We start from the raw sequence: 26,706 nt of genomic DNA, 5'->3' as shown, positions 1-26,706 counted from the left end.
GTTTGCATAGACTTAGCTTTGTCCTCCATTTTCTTTAAAACTGCTTCCACAGGTGAACCAAACAACACATCAGACTGTAAAGGAGCATCCAAAATCCTTGTCTTAACATGCTCAGCCAAATTTTGATCCCTCAACCAGGCATGAAGAACAGAACTAGTGGCAGCCAGAGGCCTGCACAGCATCAAAACCACATTGCAAAGAATGCTTGCCCACTTGTTCAGACACATAAACTAAATCCAGCAAGTCTTTACAATCAATACCTTCCGCCAAAGCATCCACCTTAGATTTCAATTGTGAAAGGAGATAATTTTGATATTTCAGCATGTGAAACTGACAATTCAACGCTCTCATGGCTAGAGTGGAAGAAGTATACACCTCTTTGTCAGTGGGAACAGGATTTTTAACCACAGAGGCCTTAACACCTTTAGGCCCCTGAGAAACAGTTTCGACTCTTAAACAAATACTTATGAGCTTCCGGCACCCTATAGTACCTATCAGCTTTAACAGGAGCAGGAGGCAAAGACTCAGGGTTCAGGGAAGCCTCTGCAAAACATCTTCCACCACATTCAACACAGGAGGTATAGCTAAGGGCCTATGCTGGGGTAAAACAAGAATTCCCCAGCCTCTTCCTGGAATCAGAGTAAAAGTGCTCCCTCATGGAATGCAGAGTCTCTGGTGGCATCATCCACATCAGAATCAGAATAATGACTGAACCCTGTTCAAAACTGTCAAACTCTGGTTCCACTCTAGGCCTCTTATCAGGAGGCCCATAGAACCTCTAATCATAGTAATCAAATCTTCTGCCATTTTAAGCATATGTTTCTTAGGTACAGAACCCGAAAGGCTAGGAGAAGCCCCTACTGAAGCTGAAGTTGGCTAACCTCAAAAAAAGTTTTTTGCACAGGAAGGGAGGCTCTAACTACTTTGGGAAGAGAGGGAAGAATAGTTAAGCCTGGCCTGCCTCCTGAGAGGGTACATCCTGTAACAGTAAAGTTTCTGCCTGAGACTCTATAGAAACTCCTGGCAAAACCTCTGGCTCCACTGAGCCATCTAAAGAACCGATGTCTGGGACTGCCGTTCATAAACTCTAGGCTTAGCTGTTTTGTCCTTAATCTGGCACAGTCTAACCTCCTCTTAATAGTGCGTTTTGTTAACTTTTAGCACAGCAGCAACAACAAGGTATACATAATGTATGGTAATCCCTTGAGGTATTTGTTTTTCACAAAAATACAGTTATTCACGACTGCAGCAATGGAAGACGAAGAACATCCAGTGGGCTGTAACTGACCAAGATGCAGACTGCAAGCTGGGCTCTGTCATCAATTCCCCTAGTGATATGGATATCCTCCAGGAGGGTCTCAACCAAATAAATGCCTGGTGCCAGAAACATGGCCCCAAACTGAATACTAAAAAATGCATCATCCCCTTTGGGGAGAGTGACATCCCCACAAATTATCACATTAATAACAAGGTCCTTAGCATGCAATCAGTCGTGAGGGACTTGGGCACCTAGGTTGATAGTAAACTGACTTTTGATCACAATATTGCCTCCATTGTATGGAAAGCTTTCTACATGGTCCACCTCATTACTAAGAGCATCTCATCCAAATACAAGGAGGTCGTAACATCCCTGTATTCTTCCCTTATAAGACCCATTATTGAGTACAATGCCCCTTTCAGCATGTACCTCACAAAGCACATGCAGCAGCTAGAGAGACCACAGAGGTTCCTCACCAGGAGAATCCAGGGCCTCAAACATCTACCCTACACAGATGGGCTAAAAGCCCTGTCCCTCTACTCAGTCTCATACAGACTCCTCAGAGGTGACCTCTCTCTGGCATACAAAGCAATCTCAGACCCCGCCTTGATGGGACTGCTGCATACCCACAAGTCAAGCTCCACTTGAGTAACTCACACGAGAGACTTCAACCTGATCTGTGACATCAACAGGACTTGTTGGTGGGACAGATTTGTGTCCTAGAGACTCCATCTTCTGTGGAATAGACTCCTCTCCACGTCAAGCAGAGTACATCATTAACCCTTTTTAAGTGCAACCTGGATAACTTAATGTGTAACAGAAAATACATCACTGGGATTCCACCTGTGTCCCTGCTGGACAGGGGCATCGGGTGCTGACTTGTTGGAACATGGGCTAAATTCTTGACTAGGCTTGTAAGGGCCTCAGGGCCAATACCCTACCTATGATCCTATGGGGAGAGAGCACACCAATGTGCCGATATTATTAATGATGCTTAGACATACAAATTAAGGACTTTACACAGTTTAGATCTCAGTTCTTGGTGGTAAGTGACAAAACACAAATCACAGGCACTGTGGAGGAGTATCTTTGTGTATCATCATGACATGCATCAGCAGAGTAGCATTCTATAATGTGCAACGTTTATAAAAAAAGGTCACATTTTAGCTGCAGAAGAAATATTAACCAAAGACCTCTTTGAGAAGGTCCTTGTAGTTATGCTTATCACTTAGTCAGAACCCCATCAATTCCCTTTGCAACATAAATGGCTACTTGTCCTATCATTTGCAAGGGCTCTAACACAGAAGAAAACACTTCAAACATCACCTGCAAAGTGTTAAGAAGCCTCTATAATGAGGAAATTAATTTTTCAACCTTTTTAAAATTAAAGCTTTTATAATTAAAAAATAATGCTGCTGCACTTCTAAGTCGGGTCTATATCATGAGATCGAAATCTCGACTTACCTTTCATCGACATGGAAATGTCGAAACCACACTTCATCGAACAACCAAATCACCAATTCCTTTCCAAGGGAAAGAAATCGGTAGGCCAACAATGAACATCACATAAAAATAAACACTTAAGTGAGGGGCTTTGCCCACCACACCCCTCAATGTAGGGGACTGTGCCCCCCCCCCAACTAAACATTCTAACTCCAAGATCGCACTACAGTCAGGGAAAGAGCAGATGTAACACAACGGCAAACTGTGAATTGGCCGTTTGACGAAGTGCGGCTTCGACATTCCCGTGTCAATGAAAGGTTGAGTTGACATTTTTATTATTCTATCTCAGGATATAGACCCTTCCAAATCTTTGATTCCTAAATACAACCCCATTAGCAAAAGCAAAAAAATTAAAAATCCCAGGCAAATTATTTAAAAAAAAAATCAAGATTACTGTCACACTGAATCCAATTCAAAATGTTCTTGGTAGAGGCACAGATTTATTTTTAATAATATAAACAAGAGGGCTACTTCCCAAATGTTTGAAATATATGAAGCTTGTTTACAGATATTGCTCATAGGTAGGTACTAGGCTATTGGCCCTAGGGCCTATAAAGCCTAGCGAAAAAGGTACCCTGGTTTTTGCCACCCAAGAAAATTATTTTCCTGTGCCCCTGTCGAGCAGAACCACAGAGGTGATTCCCAGGGTGAATTTCCTACTTCCCGTCCATATGTAGGACCACTGCACACCTAAAGAAAAATTAATTGCAGAACACTTGTAAGGAAAAAAAAAAAAAAAACAGGAAGACTACTACAAAATGTTTATCTCTATTGTTCTATATTCTGGACCATGCAAGCCTGTACTTTCAAGAGAAAGAGAAAGGAAGTTATTAACAGACCCTTGGAATACTTCAAATGAGACTAGGCTGTGGTATTCTAATGAGACCGGATACACTTACCTGCACTGTTTGGAGCTCAAGTCAATGCTGCTCCTGGTAAGAGAAGGAGACCGGATACACTTACCTGCACTGTTTGGAGCTCAAGTCAATGCTGCTCCTGGTAAGAGAAGGGTAGTTCCTGTATGTTTATAGAGAGGGGTCCCGCTGCTCATTGCCTACCACTGCTGCTTCTAATGAGTGGGAACTATTTCAAGAGTAAATCTGAGACAGTTGCAAAGACCAGTACTCTGTTGTGCTACATTACATTGCACATAGCTGCCAGGACACTTCTGCAAAGAATAACTAAGAAACCAATTGGTGGATCACATTCCACTCTCACGGTCTGCAGAATGCAAATGATGTGCTCTCATTCACTCATCTGTAACCAGTGCCACCTTGTGCAGACTAATTACATGGACACGTTTTGTTTGCTGCAATTTTTCAAATCACTGTAGAGATGCTTAAATGGTATAAATCTGTTTAATAAGGTTAAGTACTCTCTAACTTCTCATTTGTGCTGGTTTTTATTCAGATAGAGTATATATTAAGAAATTGTTGTATAAAGAAAGTATTTTTATACTTGAATATGGCAATTTATATCCGCTGGGTCTGAGTATAATTGGAGGCTGCTAATTTATTGAATAATTGTTTTATTGATGTGTGTATTTATATCAGATAGTATGAGATTTTCTGTACTCCTTGAAGGCTTTGCCTAAGTGCTTGAGACTTGGATTAAACTTCTTTGGGTTGGTTGGTTTTTTTTTGTTTTATTTTCCTTTGCTGTTATTTATTTGGCATTTTTATGGCGAGTGAAGCAACACTAAGTATACCACGGATTCGGAGAGAGGATGTAGTGGATAATTCACAGCGAACCATGGACATATTGACAATGCTAATGGTGGTTCAATTGCTGGAGAAAGTGGTGGAGGTAATTGCACCTCTGTCTTCGTCATCTACACCTTTTAATTTTATGGATAGATTCGAACAAGATCGAAGGGTGAGAGTGGACAATCCGTTTTTAATTGTTGGTGAACATGTCTGTGTTCTTTTGCCGGGAGAGTCAGGAGCCCTACTAGATAAAATGGAACATTTGCTACATAAAGAGACAGCAACCCATTTTAACATCTTGGGTTTACAAAGGTACGTGGACTTGGATATTACACCTAGGGGTCTGAGAACTTTCAAGACCCCCTCCACCCCTTTTAACATGTCGGATGAGTCTGATATAAACTTTTCCAAGAGATGGCTAGCAGCGGCACACCGTTGTGCCGCTGAATGGGTTTCCATTTTGTTAGAACGTGATGCCATAAAGCAAAATACATTAAGGGGTGAAATTAAGTCCATGTACAGTGATTTATCTAAATTGTTGGCTCGTGGAGTTTTGGAAAAACTGAAAGACTTAAAAAGCACCAAAATGAACTTATTGAGCATAAAAGTGGGAAACTTAAGCAAGATCTTAAAGATTATGAAGGTGGGCATGCTTTTCTGTGGCAGAAAAGGAATCCAGTGCATCGTGGCAACAATTCCACCTTAAGAAAATCTCCTGCCTCATCCAAAAGTGTCTCTCTTGCATCTGATGTATCGGGGACTTCCAGTGTGTCTGAGGAGAAGAGGAACATTTTCCACATTTACCGGCTCCACAAACCCCCTCAAGACTGATTAATGATTTTCGGAGAGAACAGAAAAAATCGGATAACAGCTATACAGACCATAAGAGAGGACGCTTTCAGTCAGAGGTGATAACACCAGGGAAGGTACCTGAGAGTACAAGAGTAGCAGATGGTAATGAACAGAATGAGAATGGACTAGTTCATAACATTTCTAAGGTGACAATCTGCTTTGCAGCTGAAGATGCTTAATTATGGTTTGAAATACATACCAACAGTTATACCATGATTGTATGAGCTAAAATGTGATGTTTTAGATTATGCCAAAAGTTACATTTAAGTTATTTTTCTAATAAAAAAGCTAAGTGTTTTATTAATGAAAGTGAAAATCTGGATGAGTGTGTCGGTGAAAATTTAGAAGACAGCTTTTATTCTTGATATTTGGACCAAGAGGACATTCAGGATATGTCTACAGGTGTTTGTGCTTATAGTTTGACACTAGTAAGGTTACTTATAAAAGTAATTTTATGCCTCCATATGAGCATGAAGTGATTAGTCAATTTTCACATTCTTAATTTTTCTATTGAACAATTATATAGTGAATTTATACGTAATAAACATAATATTAAATATAATTTAACTATTCAGGAATGGAAGGAATTGCAATTGTTAGCTAAAAATGAGAGAATTGTGATTAAGCCTTCTGATAAAGGTGGTAAAATACTTATTACGGATGTGGAGCAGTACTTATGAGTATGTCACATCTACAAGATGTGAAAACATATTAAAAAAAGAGTTGTATGAAGGAATATGAAAATACTGTATTTGAATACGAGTTAAGACAAAAAGTTTTACGATTAGGCTACTTTTCATGTTCTGATGTAGACAGAAATTTAGTTAATTTGATGGTGAGTTAGCTGTATTTTTTGTCTCCCTAAAATGCATAAGGACAAATGTAATCCTCCTGGGAGACCCATTGTTTCTGCACAAAAGTATTTTTTATCCAATATAGGCCTATTGTTGCATGAAATTCTGTTGTCTCTTGTGTTGCAATTTCCTTCTTATATTAGAGACAGTGTTGATTTTTTTAAGATAAATTGTCTAGTTTGGAAATTTCTGATGACATGCATCTGATTAGTATAGATGTTTCAGTCTCTATACCAATATTCAACATAAGTTTGGCTTGGAGGCAGTCCAATATTTTATGGATTATAATCCTGGTTCTAGTTATGTTACTGAATTGCTGAATTTTTGTTTAATAACTATTTTGTTTTTAATAAACAAATATATAGACAGATTCGAGGTACAGACATGGTGCCATATTTTGCCCCCATGTATGCTAATTGCATGATGGGTCTATATGAGTTGGAATATTTGTGTAATAATGATTTTTTTTCAAAAAACCTTTTATCAGATATTACAGATTTATAGACAACCTTATTTTTGTGTGTAAAGGGGGGCCAAATGGAGGTTAATCTGTTTTTAGATAGTAGTCAGAAAAACAGATTTGGACTTGCCTTTGATGGTTTACAAATGGGGAGACAGATTTCAGTCTTGGATATCAATTTAGAATTAAGTGAAGAAAATATGTTAACTTCTATACACAGAAAATTTGATGATGGTAATAAATATTTGGAAGGCAGTAGTTGTTATCCACCTCATACTATTGCTTCTCTCCCGTATGGGGAATGTTTGCGATTAAGGAGATTATGTTACAATGACAATGCTTTTCATAATGAGGTTCAGAAAATGTGTCATATGTTTGTATCTAGGGGTTATAGTAAGGACTTAGTAAGGGTAGTGGTAGATAAGGTGATTGCAAAGTCCCCTACTAATATATCTGATAACGTTTGTCGATCTAATTGCATTATAATGTTCAATATGGGAGAAATTTGAGACTAATATATTTTGTTACTACAGTTAGTGCTTTCAGCACTATAATGACTGATTTAGTAAAACATTATTGGGATTTTTTTGTTAAAATTTAAAGAATTAATGTTATTTCACTCCGGACCGGAGTTCCGCTGTGGCGACCCCTTACCGGGAAAAAGCCGAAAGACAACAACAACAATGTTATTTCACTCCATGTAGGTATTTCATACAGAAGGGGCAGATATTTCGGTGACATTCTTGTACACAGTCACTTTCAGTAGCCTAGTCCCAAGTATAACCTTTGTTACTTCTATGCAATTAAAGGATACTTTCCCTTGTAATAATTGTAATATTTGTAGTCATGTTGTTATAACTCTTCCAGTAAAATGAATGGTTGTGCTTTTTCTCCTTGTGATAGGTTTAACTGTAATACGGAAGGCATTATTTATGCGCTTCAATGCCCATGTGGGCCTTGTATACATACGGGAAAGCAAAAGAAAGTTTAAACTTAGAGTTCAAGAACATATTAAAAACATTAGGAAACAGAAAGAGGACAGTCCTGTTGTAAAACATTTTAAGGAGGTTCATAATTCTGATCATTTGAAAGTTACAATTTTAGAAAAAAATTGTGCTGGTTTTTATTCAGATAGAGTATATACTAAGCAAGTGTTGTATAAAGAAAGTATTTTTATACTTAAATATGGCACTTTATATCCTCTGGGTCTTAAACTTGAGTGTAACTGCAGGCTGCTAATTTAAAATGTATTTCTTTTTTATGCGTTTTAATTGAAAAATGGAGAACATCGATATCTGTGCAGTAACTGAGACCTGGTTCAAGGCTCCAAAGAGCACCCCTGCAATACCAGGCTACAACTCTTACCACACTTCTCGGTCACCAAACCAAGACCGAAACACTAAAGGTGGAGGAGTGTCCATATTTACCAAGGATATTCACACCTCCAGGCTAGTTGCCCAACACAATGCATCTGAAATTCTCCAGGTGCAACTAACACTAGGTAAGACTGCAATCCAAATTGTAGCTTGCTACAGATCCTCCACCATGCCCAACGTTTCTCACTACACCTTTCTAAACATACTGGACAATATTAAGATACAACCAAACACCCTAATACTGGATGATTTCAACTACCCTGCATTAACTGTGAAAACTACTCGGGTACCAACACCTTTTCCCAGCAGTTCTTGGAATTCATAAATTCCAACCCCCTGGATCAACTAATCCATTGTCCCACCAGGGGCTCCAATATCCTAGACCTGGTCATTACCAACATGGGAGATAGATGCTCCACACCAGTGGTCACCCCCTCATTGGTCAGGTCTGACCATAAGCAAAGCACCCTTGACATTCACATCCTACCCCCACCCCCCAGTAAAGAAACCTCCATAAAAAACTTCTCCAAAGCCAACTTCATGCTACTCAAGTCAGAAGTGACAAACTTCATGACACCCATGCAGATGGGAGCAGAAAGTTCGACTGCTGAATCCTACATTAAGGCACTGTAGAAGAACATCCACTCGTGCATGAATCGTGCCATCCCAAATAGAATCAAGATGCTCTCCTCCAAAAAAAGGAAGCCAATCTGGTGGTCCCTGCCATAAACAAACTATACAACAGAAGAAAGAAACTGTTGCAGAAAAGAGGAAAATCCCAGGATGCAAAAACTCCCTTACCAGCCTCAGTAAGAAGCTGAGATCCCTCATAAAATCCTCCAAAGCTAGTTACAAAAATAAAATTGCCAATAATTCCAAAGACAACCACAAGGCATTCTATAGTTATGTCAAGAATCTAAATGGCAATGCTCAGATATGCCCTGAGCTACAACAGAATGGCATTAAATATACTGATCCCAAGGATATTGCCAAAATCCTGGCAGATCGATTTAGTGCAAACTTCACCCCCCTCTCACTCCCTAAAAGGCCCATCTCAATACTAAAAGATTGCCAAATTCTGGTAATCACGGCCACACAGGTAGAAACCACACTCTCCAAAGCTAAGAATACAGCATCCATAGGACCAGATGACATCCTGGGCTGTGTACTACATGAACTACAAAATGAACTGGCACCTCACCTAAGTGTCACGTTTAATCATACCCTCATCTCAGGCTTCGTGCCCACTGAGTAGCGCACAACTACAGTTATTCCACTCCACAAGGGGGGGGGTCCACCTTTGATCCCAGGATCTACCATCCCATCAGTCTGACGAGCCTGATCTGAAAGGGCATGGAATGCATTATCATGGAACTTATAAACAAAGACGTTGGAAACCTTCAAACACTGGACTCCAAACAGTTTGGGTTCGTGAAGGGCCGATCTTGTCTCCTGAACCTGATGGTCTTCTTCGAATCAGTCTCCAGAGCTGTGGATGAGGGAAAGGTGGTCCACACAGCCTATCTGGACCTTGCCAAGGCCTTCGACACCATCCCCCACTCTGGATTCCTAGATAAACTTACTAAGCTGGGCATAAATCCCTACGTCACTCAATGGGTTGCCAACTGGCTTACTGACAGAACCCAGACTGTAAAAGTAGCAGACTCCAAATCCAGCTCCAGACAAGTGACAAGTGGAGTACCTTAGGGTTCAGTACTGGGACCACTCTTGTTTAGCATCTACTTCTCTGAAGTACAGGCCAACACTAAGGGACTCTGGCTAACAAAGTTCGCAGATGACTCCAAACTGGGAGCCATTATTGAATCCCCAAATTATGTGGATATTCTACAAAAGGGCCTTAGAGAAACAGATGCTTTGTGCCAGAGCTATGGGCTCAAGCTTAATGCCAAGAAATGTATAGTTATCCCCTTTGGGAAAAACCATGTACCCATGAATTATCACATAGGTGGCAGTACACTAAACACCGAAAGTGTGATGAGAGACTTAGGGACACAGGTGGACAGTGGTCTCACCTTTGAAAACCACATCGCCACAACAGTCCAGAAATCCTTCTATGTGGCACACCTCATCACTAAGGCTTTTCATCCAGAAAAAAGGAGGTCATTGTCCCACTGTACACATCACTCATTAGACCCATTATAGAGTACAACGCCCCATTTGGTATGTACCTCACAAGACATCTGGAACAGCTGGAAAGGCTGCAGAAATACTTCACTAAAAGAATCACAGACCTAAAGCAGATGCCCTATACTGACAGTCTAAAAAAAACCCCAGCTATACTCTTGTGGCATATCGTCTACTCAGAGGCGATCTCTGCTTAACATACAAGGTCATATCAAACCCTAAGCCGTTAGACATGCTCCACTTAAAGAAATCCTAATCCCTCAGAGCCACATGCTCCAGAGATCTAAATCTTGTCATCACAATGAATAAAACATGCTGGAGGGATAGGTTCCTGACCCAGAGACTCCCCATACTCTGGAATAGACTGCCCATACATGTCAAGCAGAGTGCCTCCTTGGCACTCTTCAAAAGGAACCTTGACGATTGGATGGGAGATGGGAAATTCACCCCAGGGATCACGTCAGTCGCCCTGCTAGACAGGGGTCCAGGGAAGTAAATACTCTGGGAAGAAATATCCAGGGAATTGTTATGGTTAGGCTTGTATAGGCCCTAGGGCCAATAGCCTAGTACCAACCTATAAACCTATAAATAATTGTTTTACTGATGTGTGTATTTATATCAGATGGGATGGGATTTTTTTTGTACTCCTTGAAGGCTTTGCCAAAGCGCTTGAGACTTGGATTAAGCTTCTTTGTGTTGGTTGCTGCTGGTTGTTTTTTTGTTTTATTTTCCTTTGCTGTTATTTATTCATAGGTTGATACTAGGCTATATGCCCTAGGGCATTTATCAGCCTAGCCAGAGTGTGTTTGGCTTTCGCCACCCTTTAAAAGTGAGTTCAACTGTGCCCTTTTTTAGGTTAGTTTACTGTGCCTCTGTCTAGCAGTGATACAGAAGTGACCCCCGGGTAAACCTACGATCTCCCATCTACTCGCTAGATTCCTCTTGAGAGTCAGTGAGGAGTTCTGCCTGATATGGACTGGGATTCTATTCCAGAGTGCTGGGAGCCTCTGGGTTATAAGTCTGTCTTCTCCAGCATGTCCTATTAATTTCTGTGTTGAGGTTCAAGTCCCTTGAGTGCGTAGCTCTACTGGATTTGGATTTTTTGAGGTGGAGCAGGTCCATTAATTCTGGGTTGTACATGGCTTTATAAGTCAGGCACAGATCGCCTCTAAGTAGGCGGTATGCAACTGAGTAGAGCTGGAGTTTCTTTAACCGAGCAGCATAGGCCATTTGTTTGAGTCCCTTGATTCTCTTGGTGAGGTACTTTTGGGGTCTTTCCAGTTGCTGCAGGTGTCAAGTAAGGTACATCTCAAATGGGGCATTGTATTCAATTATGGGCCAGATGAGTGATGAGTGAAGGGGCACACTGACCTCCCTTGATCTAGATGTGAATCCTTTCATGATAAGGTGGGCTATATAGAAGGTCTTTCTAACCACTTTGGCAACGTGGTCACCAAAGAAGAGATTACTATCAACTTGGGTTCCAGGTCCCTAATTACTTCCTCCGTACTTAATGGATTACCACTTATGTGGTAATTTATGGGCACTTTGTTTTTCCCAAAGGAGATGACTATACACTTTTTGGCATTTTGCTTTAGGCCATGGCTTTGGCACCAGTTATCCGTCTCTGTGAGACCCCTCTGGAGGATGCCTGTGTCAGTTGGAAAGTCTATTATGGCACCCAGTTTGCAGTCATCTGTGAACTTGGTCAGCCATAGTCCTCCCATGTTGGCCTGTACCTCAGAAAAATATATACCGAACAAGAGCGGTCTCAGGACTGAGCCCTGTGGGTTGCCACTTGTAACTGGTTTAGAGTCTGACATGGCTCCCGCAATTCTTACCATGTGGGTTCTGTCCTTGAGCCAGTTTGCACCCCATCTTATGACATAGGGGTTGATATTTAAGCTGGAGAGCTTATTTATGATGCCCGAGTGGGGTATGGTGTCGAAGGCTTTTGCGAGGTCCAGGTAGGCTGTGTGGACTACCTTCCCTTCATCTATGGTCTTGGTGACTGTTTCGAAGAAGTCGACCAGGTTCAAGAGGCAGGATCTGCCCTTAACAAAGCCAAATTGGGTAAGATCTAACGTCTGTAGGTCCCCAATGTCTTTGTTTATGACCTCTCTGATTGGGAGTCCCTTAAACCAAATCAATATGGCTTTTTGCAGTACAAATTGTGCCTTTTCAATCAAGCTGATTTCTCTGAAAGGATTACTGAGGCCTTGGATAAAAACTGGTCAGTTCATCCACAATGTTTACCTGGATCAGGACAAAGCATTAAAACATTCAATGATACTCCAAGGTTACGAAGTCTAATAACCTTTTATGCCTTACCAGTATTCTCCGTTCAGACTGCACACCCTTTTTCTGTAAAGCCATACCAGTCAGTCCCAGAGTAAATTTGCAGATACCCATCCAGTCACCTAGGTGATTTTTAAAGGAAAAGAGAGCTACACTGCTAGCCATGTACAGGAACTTTATTCCAGAAATTTACAAAAGGCCAAGACACTAACTAGATGGAACATTGAAAATTAACCCAAAAGCAGCAGAGTATGGATGGAACACAGAATGACAGCCCAAATGCAGTTAAGTAAATATCATTCAGGCTAATCATAAGCTCCAATGTTTATGTCCAAAAGAAGCCCCATGTGGAAGGGAGCTTACACTGTCTCCTAATTTTGGGACAGACTAAAAAACCTGGATCAGAGAACCAAGGGTCAGAGCCCAGTGACTTGAAGAGCTCTACAAAATAGTCTCCCCTAACAAACCACTTAGGTCTTGCCTAGAAACCACTGCATCTAATTCTTGTACCATCCTAATTCTGATAAAAGCCCTGAATGGAGTTACCTGATGACAGAAAGCCAGTTAACCTCCTCAGACCCAACAACTGAGAAAAAGGAAGAGAGAAGGGAAAACGAGCCAGTATGCCTACAACACAGCAGCAGATCAGGCCAATATAGAGTTGCTGGTATGTGTGCCTCTAACGTGATATGTAAAAGGGCCTAAAAACATATTCTATGGATTTCATTGCTGCCTTCAAGACCTCTGTGATCTAGTAGCAAGTTTAAAAAAAAAAAAAAAAAAAAGAAAAATTCATCACTCCAACATGGAAATAATGAGCTGGTGCTGAATACAGTACTAACCTCTAAGGAATGTTGCTCTGATGCTAAACTGACGGGTCTAAACTGATTCACAATAATCCCAGTAATGTATGCTACAAGTACGCATGATGCCTTCCCCATAGCAACCTCTAAACCTGATCCCAAGGATGCTCTAGCTTGCAGACACAAAGTGCCTTTGTGACACTAAAACCAAGTACACCGAAGGAGTTTAAAAAGGACAGGCCATACAAAAGACAGACAAAGACACCTCCCAGGTGAGCAGCAACCAGAAACAAGTCTTAAGCAAAATACAAAGTGCATACCAAGGATAACAGAATAGCCTAGCTTTTCTCTGACCACCTGTCAAGGAGAACCAGAAGCTGCTAAGGAATTCTGGCATTCCAAGTCCCTACTCCACTAATGTGCTCCCCAACATGAGTCACCAAACTGAACCACAAGACCTCCAAGTTAAAGGGCTTGGGCCACTGCGAAGAAGGAAGCCAGTATTCTCCCATGACGTACTAAGACAATGATGGCTACAATGCACACAAGAAATTATGGCAACAGAGGAGAAAAGGTGGCATATGAGACATACCCAAGTCAACCAACTCACTCTGAAGTCTCTACAGATGCCCGTTAAAACACTGCGCAATAGAGTCATGGGGGAAACGTGTTCTGGTTGCGTCAGGAGAGCCCAGTCCAAAACAAGGCACTTTAGTTCAACTCTCTCTCATTCCTCATGGCAATGCCTCTTACAGAGCTCACACCCAAGAAATAGACAGGCAGACTGCTTTTCGCACATTTGGGGAAACTAAAGTGTCATCATCTTCTTTCGGCTGTTCCCATTAGGGGTCGCCACAGCGGATCATCTGTTTCCATTTCTTCCTGTCCTCTGCGCATCTTACTCTGTCACACCAATCACCTGCATGTTCTCTCTCACCACATCCATAAACCTTATCTTAGGCCAGGCCTTCCTATTTTCCTGTTACCTGGCAGCTTCATCCTTAGCATCTTTTCCCCAATATACTCTGCATCCCTCCTCAGCACATGTCCAAACCAACGTAATCTTGCCTCTCTGGCTTTGTCTCCAAACCTTCCAACCTTGGCTGACCCTCTAATATACTTATTCCTAATCCTGTCCACCCTCGTCACACCCAGTGCAAATCTTAACATCTTTAACTCTGCCACATTCAGCTCTAACTCCTGCCTTTTTGTCAATGCCACTGTCTCCAAACCATATAACATAGCTGGTCTCACTACCCTCTTGTAGACCTTCCTTTCACTCTTACTGGTACTCGTCTGTCACAAATCACTCCCGACACTCTTCTCCACCCACTCCATCCTGCCTGTACTCTCTTCTTCACTTCTCTTCCACACTCACCATTACTCTGAACTATCGATCCCAAGTATTTAAACTCATCCAATTTCACCACCTCTACTTCTTGCATCCTCACCATTCCTCCATCCTCCCTCTCATTCACACACATATATTCTCTTAGTCCTACTGACCTTCATTCCTCTTCTCTCTAGAGCATATCTCCATCTCTCCAGGTTCTCCTATACCTGTTCCCTACTCTCACTACAGATCACAATGTCATCTGCAAACATCATAGTCTACGGGGACTCCTGTCTGATCCTGTCTGTCAACCTGTCCATCACCATTGCAAATAAGAAAGGGCTCAAATCTAATCCTTGATGTAATCCCACCTCCACCTTAAAAGCATCCATCACTCCCACCGCAGACCTCACCGCTGTCACACTACCATCGTACATATCCTGTACCACTCTTACATACTTCTCTGACACTCCCGACTTCCCCATACAATACAACTCCTCTCTAGGCACCCAGTCATATGCTTTTTCTAAGTCTACAAAAATACAATGCAACTTCTGACCTTCTCTGTACTTCTCCATCAACACTCTCAGAGCAAACATCGCATCTGTAGTGTTCTTTCCCGGCATGAAACCATACTGCTGATCACTAATCATCACTTCCCTTCTTAACCTAGCTTCCACTACTCTTTCCCATACCTTCATGCTGTGACTGATCACTTTAATCCCTCTGTAGTTACTATAGCTCTGCACATCAACCTTATTCTTAAAAATCGGTACTAAAACACTTTCTCCATTCCTCAGGCATCCTCTCACTTTCCAAGATTTCATTAAACAATCTTGTTAAAACCTCCACTGCTATTTTACCTAAACACCTCCATGCTTCCACACGTATGTCATCTGGACCAACAGCCTTTCCATTCTTCATCCTCTTCATAGCTATCCTTACTTCTTCCTTGCTAATCCATTGCACTTAATGATTCACTATCCCTACATCATCCAACCTTCTCTCCCTCTCATTCTCTTCATTCATCTACCACTCAAAGTACTCTTTCCATCTGCTCAACACACTCTCCTCATTTGTATGTTTTCCTCATTATCCTTTATCACCTTTACCTGCTGCCCATCTTTCCTAGCTAGGTCCCTCTGTTTAGCCAATCGGTACAGGTCCTTTTCTCCCTCCTTAGTGTCCAGCCTTTCATAAAACTCTTCATATGCCTCATCCTTCGCCACCTCTCCCTTTGCCATGCACCTCATCTCCTTATACACCTGTATACTTTCATCTCTGACAATTCCACTTCTTCTTTGCCAGCCTCTTTCTCAGTATACTCTCCTGTACTTCCTCATTCCACCACCATGTCTCCTTGTCGTCCTTCCTCTGTCCAGATGTCATACCAAGCACCTTTCTAGCCGTCTCCCTTACTAGCTCTGCTGTAGTTACCCAGCTATTTGGTAACTCTTCACTGCCACCCAGTGGTTGTCTTAACTCTTCCCTGAACTCCACCTCATAATTACCCTTTTTCCATTTCCACCATTTGATCCTGGGTGCTGCCCTCACACTCCTCCTATCACCAACATCATTCTACAAACCACCATCTATGCTGCCTAACTACACTTTCCCCGGTCACCACTTTACAGTCTCCAGTGTAATATGTAAATAACTAGCAGACAATCTGCCAGGGGACACTTACAGCTGAGATTTAACTGTCCAAAATACTGCGTCTGCCAAAAGAGCAAGTCTACAAATAACATCCATTAAACAGCTAGCCAGCTGCCATGAAAGCTGAGATAAGGTTGGCAAACAATATAGCCCCAAACCACCAACTACAAAGTAGCTCCAATAGACTTGAAAGGGCATACAGAACAAGTAAAAAAAAACTCCGGAAAGCCAGGAAACACAAATCCAGCATAGTCAAGGTAATGCCAAAGAAAGTCAATGCCAATGAGAAGCATTAACAGCCTATAAAATTTAGCCCCAGCTCCAATCAGAATAATGGCTAAATGAAGTCTGCAATGACTTTGTCTGTTGGACAGGGAAGGAAGGCCAAAGGTCAACCAATGGAAAAGTTGATACCAGTGAATGACGTGTGCACCCGTCTGCACAACTCAAAGTCAGGGAATTCAGACCACTAGATTCAAATGAAGGGCCAAACATAACCCCCTGCTCCAAGCATATGGGCTCACTGGATGCAGACAGTCTATGTGCCAGCCTTGAAAGGTATGAACTTTACTATCATGCAGACCTAAATGATAAAATAGTGACCTCCCAGATTGGAAGGAGTTCCATATTGTATGCGTAAGGTATGTGTAAGAAAGAACCCTGCCTTATCAGGATTCAAGAGTACAGGGGGAGGGGGGGCAGAGCACTCAAATTCCCCAGGGACTAAAAACCTGAATGGGAAAGAAACAGAAGCACCATAAACCAGTGATTACAAGGGCAGCTCCTGGGAAATGTGCTCTGCAAGGGAGAAAAAGATGGAGGATTTTGCAATGAAATACAGTTCCTACCTTGCACACAGTGCAAGGACAGTAGCATACCACCTAGATCAGCTACAGTTACAACGCAAAATGGCAGAATCAAGTAGCATACTAAAGCCTAACATCAATGTCAGGAAAGTGGTCTAAACAGTGCCAATCAGCATCAAGAGCTGAGCAGTCTGAATGACAAAAACTGTTGCCATAGCCAAATGCTTTGGGAGGGGGGGGGGGCACGGGACATGAGCCATCTGACCTGGCAATTCTGATCTTCAAAAAAGGCATCACTTTGAAAAGCAAAATGGAATTCTGGCAACCCTCACTTCCTTGAATAGGATGCTGCACCAGGCTCTAACAGCAATAACCAGTCAGCTGGCTGGAGTTCAAAACAATCCAATGCTTTTAAACACAGAATAGTGTCATGAGGAGCTCCCACTATATGCCACCCAAGTCGAAAAACTAAACTTGAATAGCATGGGTCAATTATGTATTACCAAACACCAGTCCTCGCTCGTACGGCATGCACGGCCAACCAAGCTTAGAACAAACACAAAAAGGCCAGCATGGTAGTTCCACCGTTTAATATGAGGTAAAAACGGACAAAAATGTCCCTCACAAATAACTTTTAATACTCATGCTAGTTTCGGCACCCGCCTTCTTCAGTGAGTAAGAAAAAACAAACATGTGAACCTCAACCAGACGTCAGTATATATAATACTGTTAACCAATAGAAAAAGAGACATTCTTTTTAAGGCTCCTAATACAGAGGTGAATTAACAGTAGAATAAAAGGTATATACCAAAACACATAAGTGTATGTACATTTCAACAAAATAATAATACCTAATTACAGTAGTAAGAAAATGACAAGGGCAAACATATATAAAAATATATATAACAATATAAATTGTGTTTGCCTATTACAATAGTCTGGAATGAATATTCCTAATAACATAAATATTAAAGGTATTATTGGTAACAAAATCAATCCAATGTTTAATACTGTGTATTCAAATTATGACTTAACTATCATAGTTTTATGAATTATAAATGGTCATTAAGACCAGGTGGAAATAGGGCACCAAGGTGTGTGATCCAGTACCTTTCTTTGTGGCTTAATATTCCTTGCCAGCCTGTTTGGTTATTTCTGTTACCCGTAATTTTATCTATAATGGTGAACATAAACTTTGCACTCGGATGTTTGATAGTATGTAAATAAAGGGCATTGGATATTTTATGATTACGAATGTCACTCCGATGTTCCCCAATTCTGATTCTTAATGGACGTGATGTTTTGCCAACATAGAATGATTTGCATTGGCATGTTGCCAAATAAATAACCCAACTGGTGGAACAATTACCAAAGACTCTGACGTCATATACTTTACTTGTGTTAGAGCTTGTAAACTGTTTTAACTGGTTAACTTGGGCACATGATATACAATGTCCACATCGAAATGTTCCTAATAACTCATCCCCCATAATTGTAAGTTGTTTATATTTTGCTCCACCACTTTCTCTCTGCTTATAATGGGAAAACAAAGTTCCCAACGTTTTTCCTCGTCTAAATGAAAATGAGCACTGGTTATCCAGGATACCCCTCAAAAATTCATTGGCTAACAAAATATTCCAATTGTTATTCACCGCTTGCCTAACTGTTTTGTGATTTTTACCCAAAGTGGTGATGAGTCTGATGTTTTGGCCATTAGGATGTTTACTTTTGTCCCTATATTCCAACAATGTGTTCCTTTCCTGCCTATCTGACCAAATTCTGGCAGATTCAATATCAGAGATACAATAACCCCTATCCAAAAATCTGGATTGTAAATCAGCCTTTGCAAATGTATAATCCTCATGAGAAGAGTTAATTCTCCGAATTCTCAAATATTGAGATTTGGGAATGTTGCGGATGGTGTGACGTGGATGCATACTCTTTGCATGTAACAAAGTATTGAACTGGGGATATTTCCAATGGATTTTGGTGTTAAGTGTGTGGTCACTGTTACGATATACAGTGACATCCAAAAAATCTATCATATCCCTATTTGATGTAATAGAAAATTCAATACCCCAAATGTTGTTATTGAGATATTCCAAAAATTCTTGGAGATAATCTGCATCCGCACGCCACACCATCCAGCAATCATCTAAATATCTCCTCCATATGTCCATTTCTACCAGATACATGTTGTGTAGGGGATTGTAGATAAGGCATTCTTCCAGGTAGGCCATAAAAAGATCTGCATAAATTGGGGCAAAAGAAGCCCCCATGGCCGTACCTTGCAGTTGCCAGTAACAATCCCCTTGGAAATAGAACACATTTTTAGTGAGGACATGTTCGGTCAAACAAATAAGCAGAGTGTTAAAGCCTGGAGAATAAAGTTCTGCCTTGGCAAGCCAATATTCCAAAGCTTGAAGCCCGGCCCAGTGTGGTATACTGGTATAAAGGGATTTTACATCCAATGTACACATCAACCATTCGGGATCAAGCTGAGTATCCTCAATGATTTTCAAGAATTGTGCTGTATCCTGGATTCTAGCCCTAACCAGTGGCAGTAAAGGTTTGAGAAATTGAGTTAAAAATGCAGAAAGTGGTTCAGTGAGGGAGCCATGGCCAGAAACAATTGGCCTTCCTGGTGGGTGTGTAATAGATTTGTGTATTTTCGGAAGTAAATATAAGATTTGTTATTTGTTATCGGAAAAACGCTGGGAACTTTGTTTTCCCATTATAAGCAGAGAGAAAGTGGTGGAGCAAAATATAAACAACTTACAATTATGGGGGATGAGTTATAACATTTCGATGTGGACATTGTTGGTGTTATTTGGTATTCCCAAGATTCATAAAGACTTGGTCAATCCACCTTTTAGACCAATAGTTTCCTTCCCCACATTCCATTACTATGGGGATAGCTTTAATGGTTGATGCCTTGTTAAATCCCTTGGTACAGAATTTAAAGTCGTACTTAAGACTCTTAGGACTTTCTTCATAAATTAAGGGTATTTTGTGAGACAAATGATTTTGATACAGCTAAGCATGTTATGTTTTCCATTGATGTTGTCTCTATTTACTTATATTGCTCATAAGGATGGCGTTGAAGCTGTCTGAAGTTTTTTAACAAAGCATTCAGAAATGAAAGCAAGAACTATTTCTTTGGTTTGTAGCTTGGTGGACATAGTCCTGAATAATAATTTCTTTTTATTTTATGAGGTTTACTATAAGCAAAAAAGAGGGGTGGCTATGGTGGGGTCAGCAGCAGCTCCTGCCTATGCAAATATAGTTATGGCCTGGTGGGAAACCAATGTCCTAGCTGAAATGAGGAAACATTATAGGATACTTTTTTATTCTAGGTTTGTTGATGACGTTTTTTTCATTATTGAAGGTGTACCAGCGATGGTAGATGCTTTTTTAGCTGACATTAATAGGTCCTCTGGTTTTCTTAAATTCTTGTTAAGTGGAAGTGATGACTTTGTTAATTTTCTTGATGTCACTTTATGGTGGGACAATGCAGATAAGTGTTTTCAATGTCGGATTTTTCGTAAAAAGACCTTTACAAACTGTTACTTACATTATAATAGTAACCACCCAAAGCATATAAAAAAGAATGTTCCCAAGGGACAATATATTAGAGCTTGTCGTATGACAACTAAAAATAGTGACTGGTTAAAAGAATTCGAATTGATTACAGGAATGTTTGCCAACAGAGGATATGATAAAACATATTTGGAAAGTTTAGGATTTGACATCCTTAATAAACGGAATTTTTTATATCCGGCTTTATTGAGGGGCCCCTTTGGTAACTTCTAAGGGATTTGGCAAAGAAAACACCTTTTTTGGTGGTAATAATGGTGCTTTTTTTCCCCTTGATATGACAGTTGATAGTTGGGGTATTAAAAGTTTAGTTGAAAAAAAAAACTGGAAAATTTTAAAAGGGAATTCAGACTTGATAAAAGTTTTAGGAGAAAAACCCAGATTTGTTTATAGGAATAGCTCCAATTTTAAAAAGCTGCTGGAAAATGATCATTTTGGAGGTAAAGTTAACCAACATTTAACACACAAAAAAGGTATGCATAAATGTGAACAATGTAACTTCTGTAGATATATCTTAGAAGGGCCCTATGTTATGTTGGAACACATTAAGGTTACCTTTGAGGTTCCTGGTTTTGTTAACTGTTTAACCAGGGGGTTAGTTTACATTAGTTTCTGCAGTGGCTGCCCTGCATTCTACGTTGGTATGACTACATGTACTTTACGAGAACGTATTAGGGAGCATATTTATAGCTTTAAGACTAAAGATCTTAAAAATGCCTTGTGTAAACATTCTTTGGAATGTATAAAATATAAGAAGTTTCTATTCACTATTTTGGAAGTTGTTGAAATGGACCTGAGAGGTGGAGATTTCAAGAACTTTCTTGAACAAAGAGAAACGATATGGCAAATTAAACTTGGTGCCGATAGGAAACCTGGGTTAAATGAGGCTATTAATATTAAATGTTTTTTAAAATATAGAAAGTTGAATCTTAACAAAGATGCTGATGTAGCTGCATATTTAAGTTAAAAGTTTTTTTGTTTTCTATTTATTTTTGTGGTCTGTCTTTTTAAATTTTACATTGATCGATTGTTTGATTTGCTTGAGTATTTAAATGATGTTTTTAAATTTCATTGCGTTTCCGATGAAGTCTTTTGACAAAAGTGTTCAATAAACTGTGGTACGCTAATTTAGCACCTGTTTTGCCCTTTTTGACCACTGGTACTTGATTTTGTTGGCATCTGTTTATTTTTTATCCAGTTTGCGCCTTTTTTGTTGTTCCAGAATGTATAATGCAGACAATAAAAATGACCCAGATAGCCAATAAATTAGAGTAACTGGCGAACTAGCAAAACTAGAAGCCGGAGACTGCAGAAACAAGAACCACCAAATGAAAGGTCCAAGTCACAGGAGTAACAGGACCCAACAGTCACAAAGCTAAAATTAGATGAAGCACCCAAACACTATAGAGCTATTAAATGAACCAACGAGAATCATGGGGCAACAAAAAAGGGGAATAAACTCCCCCAGAAGAGTGATAAGCCAAATGGCCACTTACTCTATAAGGTGCAATGCCCTAACACAAGATGAACATTTCTGTAAAAAAGAATTTAGAGCAGAAATAAGAAAAGAACAGAGAACAAGGTCACAAACCCATATTCATAATCTTAAAACTAACAGAGAGAAAAGAAAGACTTTATACACTGAAAACTACTAAAGTGGCCGGGGGGCTGTCAATATCTAAAATCAAATGCTTTCAGCTATAGAAACAAATTGGAAAATGGTGGAGACAGAGAGAGGGGCAGCCAGAAAAAGACAGGCTTCATTGCTTCCATTATGACACCTCAAAATGCTATCACAAAAGAAGAAAACACTCACATCCATGCCACTCAAAGCAATGACCAACATAGAATCTTTCAGGTGAAACTGCATCCTGAACTTATAGCAAACTCCATTGTCACAAAACCTGGGGGGGGGGGGGGTTGTCGCTAAAATAGCATATCACTGAGTTGAGCAATTCTTGCATTTGGCTAAGTCAGCAAGTGATTTCCAACCTTACTTCAAGGACACACTGAACAGCCATTTCATAGGCGAGGGAAATGTTTAAGTTTCCTGAGAAAAGTTAGCTTTGTTCAGGACAGCATGTACAGTCTGTACAGACCCATGGGCTAATGAAGACAACATCCACAGCAGGTCATTAATTCTGAACATGTATCTTCTATTATGTCAGCAGCTCTACAATACTTGAAGAAGCCACAATATTCCATTAAACTGGGCACCATACCCAAATATCACACACAACCTTGAAAACACATTTTTTTATTTGCAGGTAATTTCCCATCAAAGCTCCATGATTTGGAACAGTAGTCTGTTGAGTAAGAGAAAGGGTCTACATTTAGCCTAAACCTGCCCACATCCCTTATATTTTGTACTATACAGGAATGTTACAGCTGATGGACTCAAAACAGTCGGAAGAATAAAAAAAAATTTGAACTAATTAGAAATGTTCACACAATAATGAAGTCAAGGAACTTACCAGGCCACCTGAGGAAAATGCAAATAGAGTCATTTTTGGTATGAATGTGGCAGCAACACACAAGTGGAAGCAAAAGGAAAAATCAGCCTGAACTGTAACAAAGATACAAGAGGAATATTTTCCAAGTACACAGAACACCCATTTGCTAAAAGAAACCACATCAACTTGAATGATATTAGGCAGAATAATAGGCTGCAGCTTTGGGCCTAAACTGGAGTTTTTAACAATGATAACAAAAAAGTTGAAGTTTAATGTGCTTGTCTGTGCATGAAAACTACTTTTAACTGCAACTTACTGCTGAAATCCGTGAAGGTACCTTCTCCTTTAGTGGAATCACTTGAGTTACCACTTGAAGTGCTGATGTCTGCACCCTTCTTCATTCCACATGTCAAAGCATCTCCTGTGGCAGATTTGGAAGTACTTTCCCAAAGGACATCAGTAAGACATGAAGCCTTAGAAGATGATGAAAAAGTTATTGCATAGATTATACAGGGGAAACATTTATTTTATTACCATCTGCTAACATGGCAAATGTACTTAAAACCACTGCAAACCCAAATAAAGCCAGAAGCAAATGAAAGTACAAAGAAACATGGAAACAACTGTTAGAAAGAAAGCCATTCCCCTCCATAAGGCTCTTTTGAGTATGTACTTTTAACTCCCAGTGGGTTTAGCTTGAGCCTTAAAAAAAAAATGAAAAGTTTGCACCATACAGTTCAAACAATTATTCATATCTCCAGAACCATAAGTGTTGCACAAAAACAGTAAATGGCACACTATTCTGGATAAATAAAGCTTTACATTAGATTAATTCATTCATTCGGTTCAATGCTTTACACTGGGTTTTATAAGCCAAATGCAGGTGTGAATATTAATTTTGTAATGTTGTATAAGCAGCTTATAATATCTCAGTAACTATTCAAGAAAGACACAAACTGCCAGCAGGATTTTCATCATGCAGTTGGGAACTTTCATACGAGTCTATGCAGTTTTGCCTGTGTTACCTGAATGCTAAGATATTTTAGAGAAATATGAACATTTTTACAATGCAAACAAACCGTATACAATTAGAAGTTATGTACTCACCATAACGTTCCATCTGAGTAGGTGACTTCATTTGGATGCAACCTGTGGGTATCGGATCCGACCTCTGATCCGAGCCGGCATTTCAAAAGCTTAGGCTCCGAGCTCCTAGCTCCTCCCTCTACCCATAACCCCTTGCCAAGACCTGACTGACCTCAGATTGAGTTTGCCTATATAATACTGAATAAAGTATCTGAACAAAGCATAAATACTCGCTGTATAAAGGCCAGGGGGATGGAGGGGGGGATGGTTGCATCCAAATGAAGTCACCTACTCAGATGGAACATTATGGTGAGTACATAACTTCTAAATCTGAAGTAGGCAGACTTCATTTGTCTGCAACCTGTGGGACAGAGTCCCCAGCTACCTGAATCTTGGGCGGCCGTCATGGAAGGATGTTCCGGAGCACCGCTGAGCCAAAGGATGCTCTTCCCCTGGAAACAACATCCACCTTATAATGAGAAATAAAGGTATGAGGTGAGACCCAAGTGGCTGCTGCGCAGATATCATCCAATGACACACGGGACTTAAAGGCGGCTGACGTGGAGACTGCCCTAGTAGAATGAGCCGTAACCCTCTGAGGAGCAGGTCTACCTGAAGTGTCATAAGCCTGCAGAATACAATTAGCAATCCATCTCGATAGTGTGACTTTAGAAAAGTACAGTTTTGTACCTACCATAAATGTAGATGTTCGAAGATCCACATTGCTGCAGTCCTTACATATGGGGTAGTCCGCTGTCCTCGGTCGGCCCGAATACCAAAGTATTAGGCTGACGTTGGTCAAGGCGCTTAAAACTGACATCAGGACGTCAGGGTACAAAAGCGCATGACCGACGTCATATCCTCAGTCTTTTCTTGCCCCAGATGTCAGAAGGCCCTAAAAAGAAAGGCCAAAGCCAAAAAACAGCAAAAAACAATCAACCACCCACTAACCATATTTACAATATTTACAACCCAAACCACACAACCACCTCTAACTACAGAGGGGAAGGAGGGAGGGTAAATTGGACTGCAGCGATGTGGATCTTCGAACATCTACATTTATGGTAGGTACAAAACTGTACTATGTTCTTCATCTCACATTGCTGTAGTCCTTACATATGGGTAGAATCCCAAAGCAGAGGTAAGGGAGGATGGCAAAACTATAAAGCATTAGGAGCTGCCAAAATGCCCTGTAAAATTGCAGTGGCAAATCCAGCCCTAGATTTAGAGTAAAGTGGAAGGTGGTAATGCTTAGAGAAAGTATGCACTGAACTCCAAGTAGCTGCCTCCAAAATATCTTTAGTAGCCACCCCTTAAAAGCTGTAGAAGTGGCAGTAGCCCTAGTGGAATGAGGCCTAATCCCAGCTGGAATCTCCTTACCATGATGGGAATAACAGAAAGCAATACAAAAACCAATCCACTTAGAAATAGTTTGTTTTGAAACAGGTTTGCCCTGAGAACCCAAAGCAAATGAAACAAACAACTGCTGAGACTGCCTGAACCCTTTAGTTCTGCTCAAATAATATCGCAACTGTCTGTGTATATCCAAAGTGTGCAAAATCTTCTCCCTTTATTTTGGGGGTTTGCATAAAAGTAGGCAAATGAATAGTTTGGTTTAAAGCCACACTAGAAACCACTTTAGGCATAAAGGAAGGGTTAGTACGCAAAGACACCCTATCCTTGTGGAAAATTAAGAAAGGCTCAATCGCCATAAGGGCCTGTAATTCAGAAACCCTTCTCGCAGAGGTAATGGCCAACAAAAAAGCAGTCTTCCATGATAAATATTTCAACTCGGCAGTCGCTGCAGGCTCAAAAGGTTGTAGAGTGAGTTTCTCCAACACAAAATTGAGATCCCAAGCAGGAGTAGGAGCTCTACGTGGGGGTCTTATATTCTTTGCCCCTCTAAGGAATTGCTTAAACAAAGGATGAGAAAATAATGGTGGGTCACAGTCATAGTGAGCAGAAATTGCTGCAGCATGAACCTTTATAGAGGAGAAGGACAAACCTTTGTCCAATAACTCAGTAAGGTATTGAAGAGCAACACTTAAATTAGGTTTAGAAACATCAAAGTCCTTTGCTGTACTCCAAATTAAAAATCTCCTCCATTTATCTGCGTAAACTTTCCTTGTACTAGGCCTTCTGGCCTCCAAAATAACATTCAAAACTTGTTGTGGAAGCTGAGACCCTCCAGGGTATAAAACAGAATATGCCAGGCTGTTAGATGTAGAGAGTGAAGTTTGACATTGAGTAAATGACTGTTCTCCTGAGACAGCAGGTGTGGAATCGAAGGTAAAGGCCATGGAGGCTCCCGTACCAGACTTCTCAGTAATGGGTACCAGTGCTGTCGAGGCCAATCCGGAGCTATTAAAATCATGGTTGGCTTGTTCTGTCTGACCTTCAGGAGTACCTTTGGGAGGAGAGGCAGTGGTGGAAAGGCATACACGTGAAGATTGCTCCAATTGAATGAGAGAGCATCCACTTTCCAAGCTGTGGGATGAAACCTTTTGTGCAAAACTTTGG

At 40.6% G+C, this 26,706-nt stretch overlaps 1 protein-coding gene across 1 annotated transcript in view; it reads right to left on the bottom strand.

The window, feature by feature from the left end:
* Nucleotides 1-26,706, bottom strand: part of LOC122803858 — a 1,735,734-nt gene that overhangs the window by 580,279 nt on the left and 1,128,749 nt on the right. The window contains exon 11 of the mRNA XM_044073540.1: nt 23,417-23,573. Within this exon, the coding sequence (XP_043929475.1) occupies nt 23,417-23,573 (157 nt within the window). The remainder of the gene's footprint in view (nt 1-23,416; nt 23,574-26,706) is intronic.

Source organism: Protopterus annectens, chromosome 6.part0 (assembly GCF_019279795.1).
Source record: "Protopterus annectens isolate FY-2018-M chromosome 6.part0, PAN1.0, whole genome shotgun sequence".
Taxonomy (NCBI): domain Eukaryota; kingdom Metazoa; phylum Chordata; order Ceratodontiformes; family Protopteridae; genus Protopterus; species Protopterus annectens.
The sequence above is the reverse complement of the archived record's forward strand: the minus strand, read 5'-3'. Positions and strand labels throughout refer to the sequence as shown.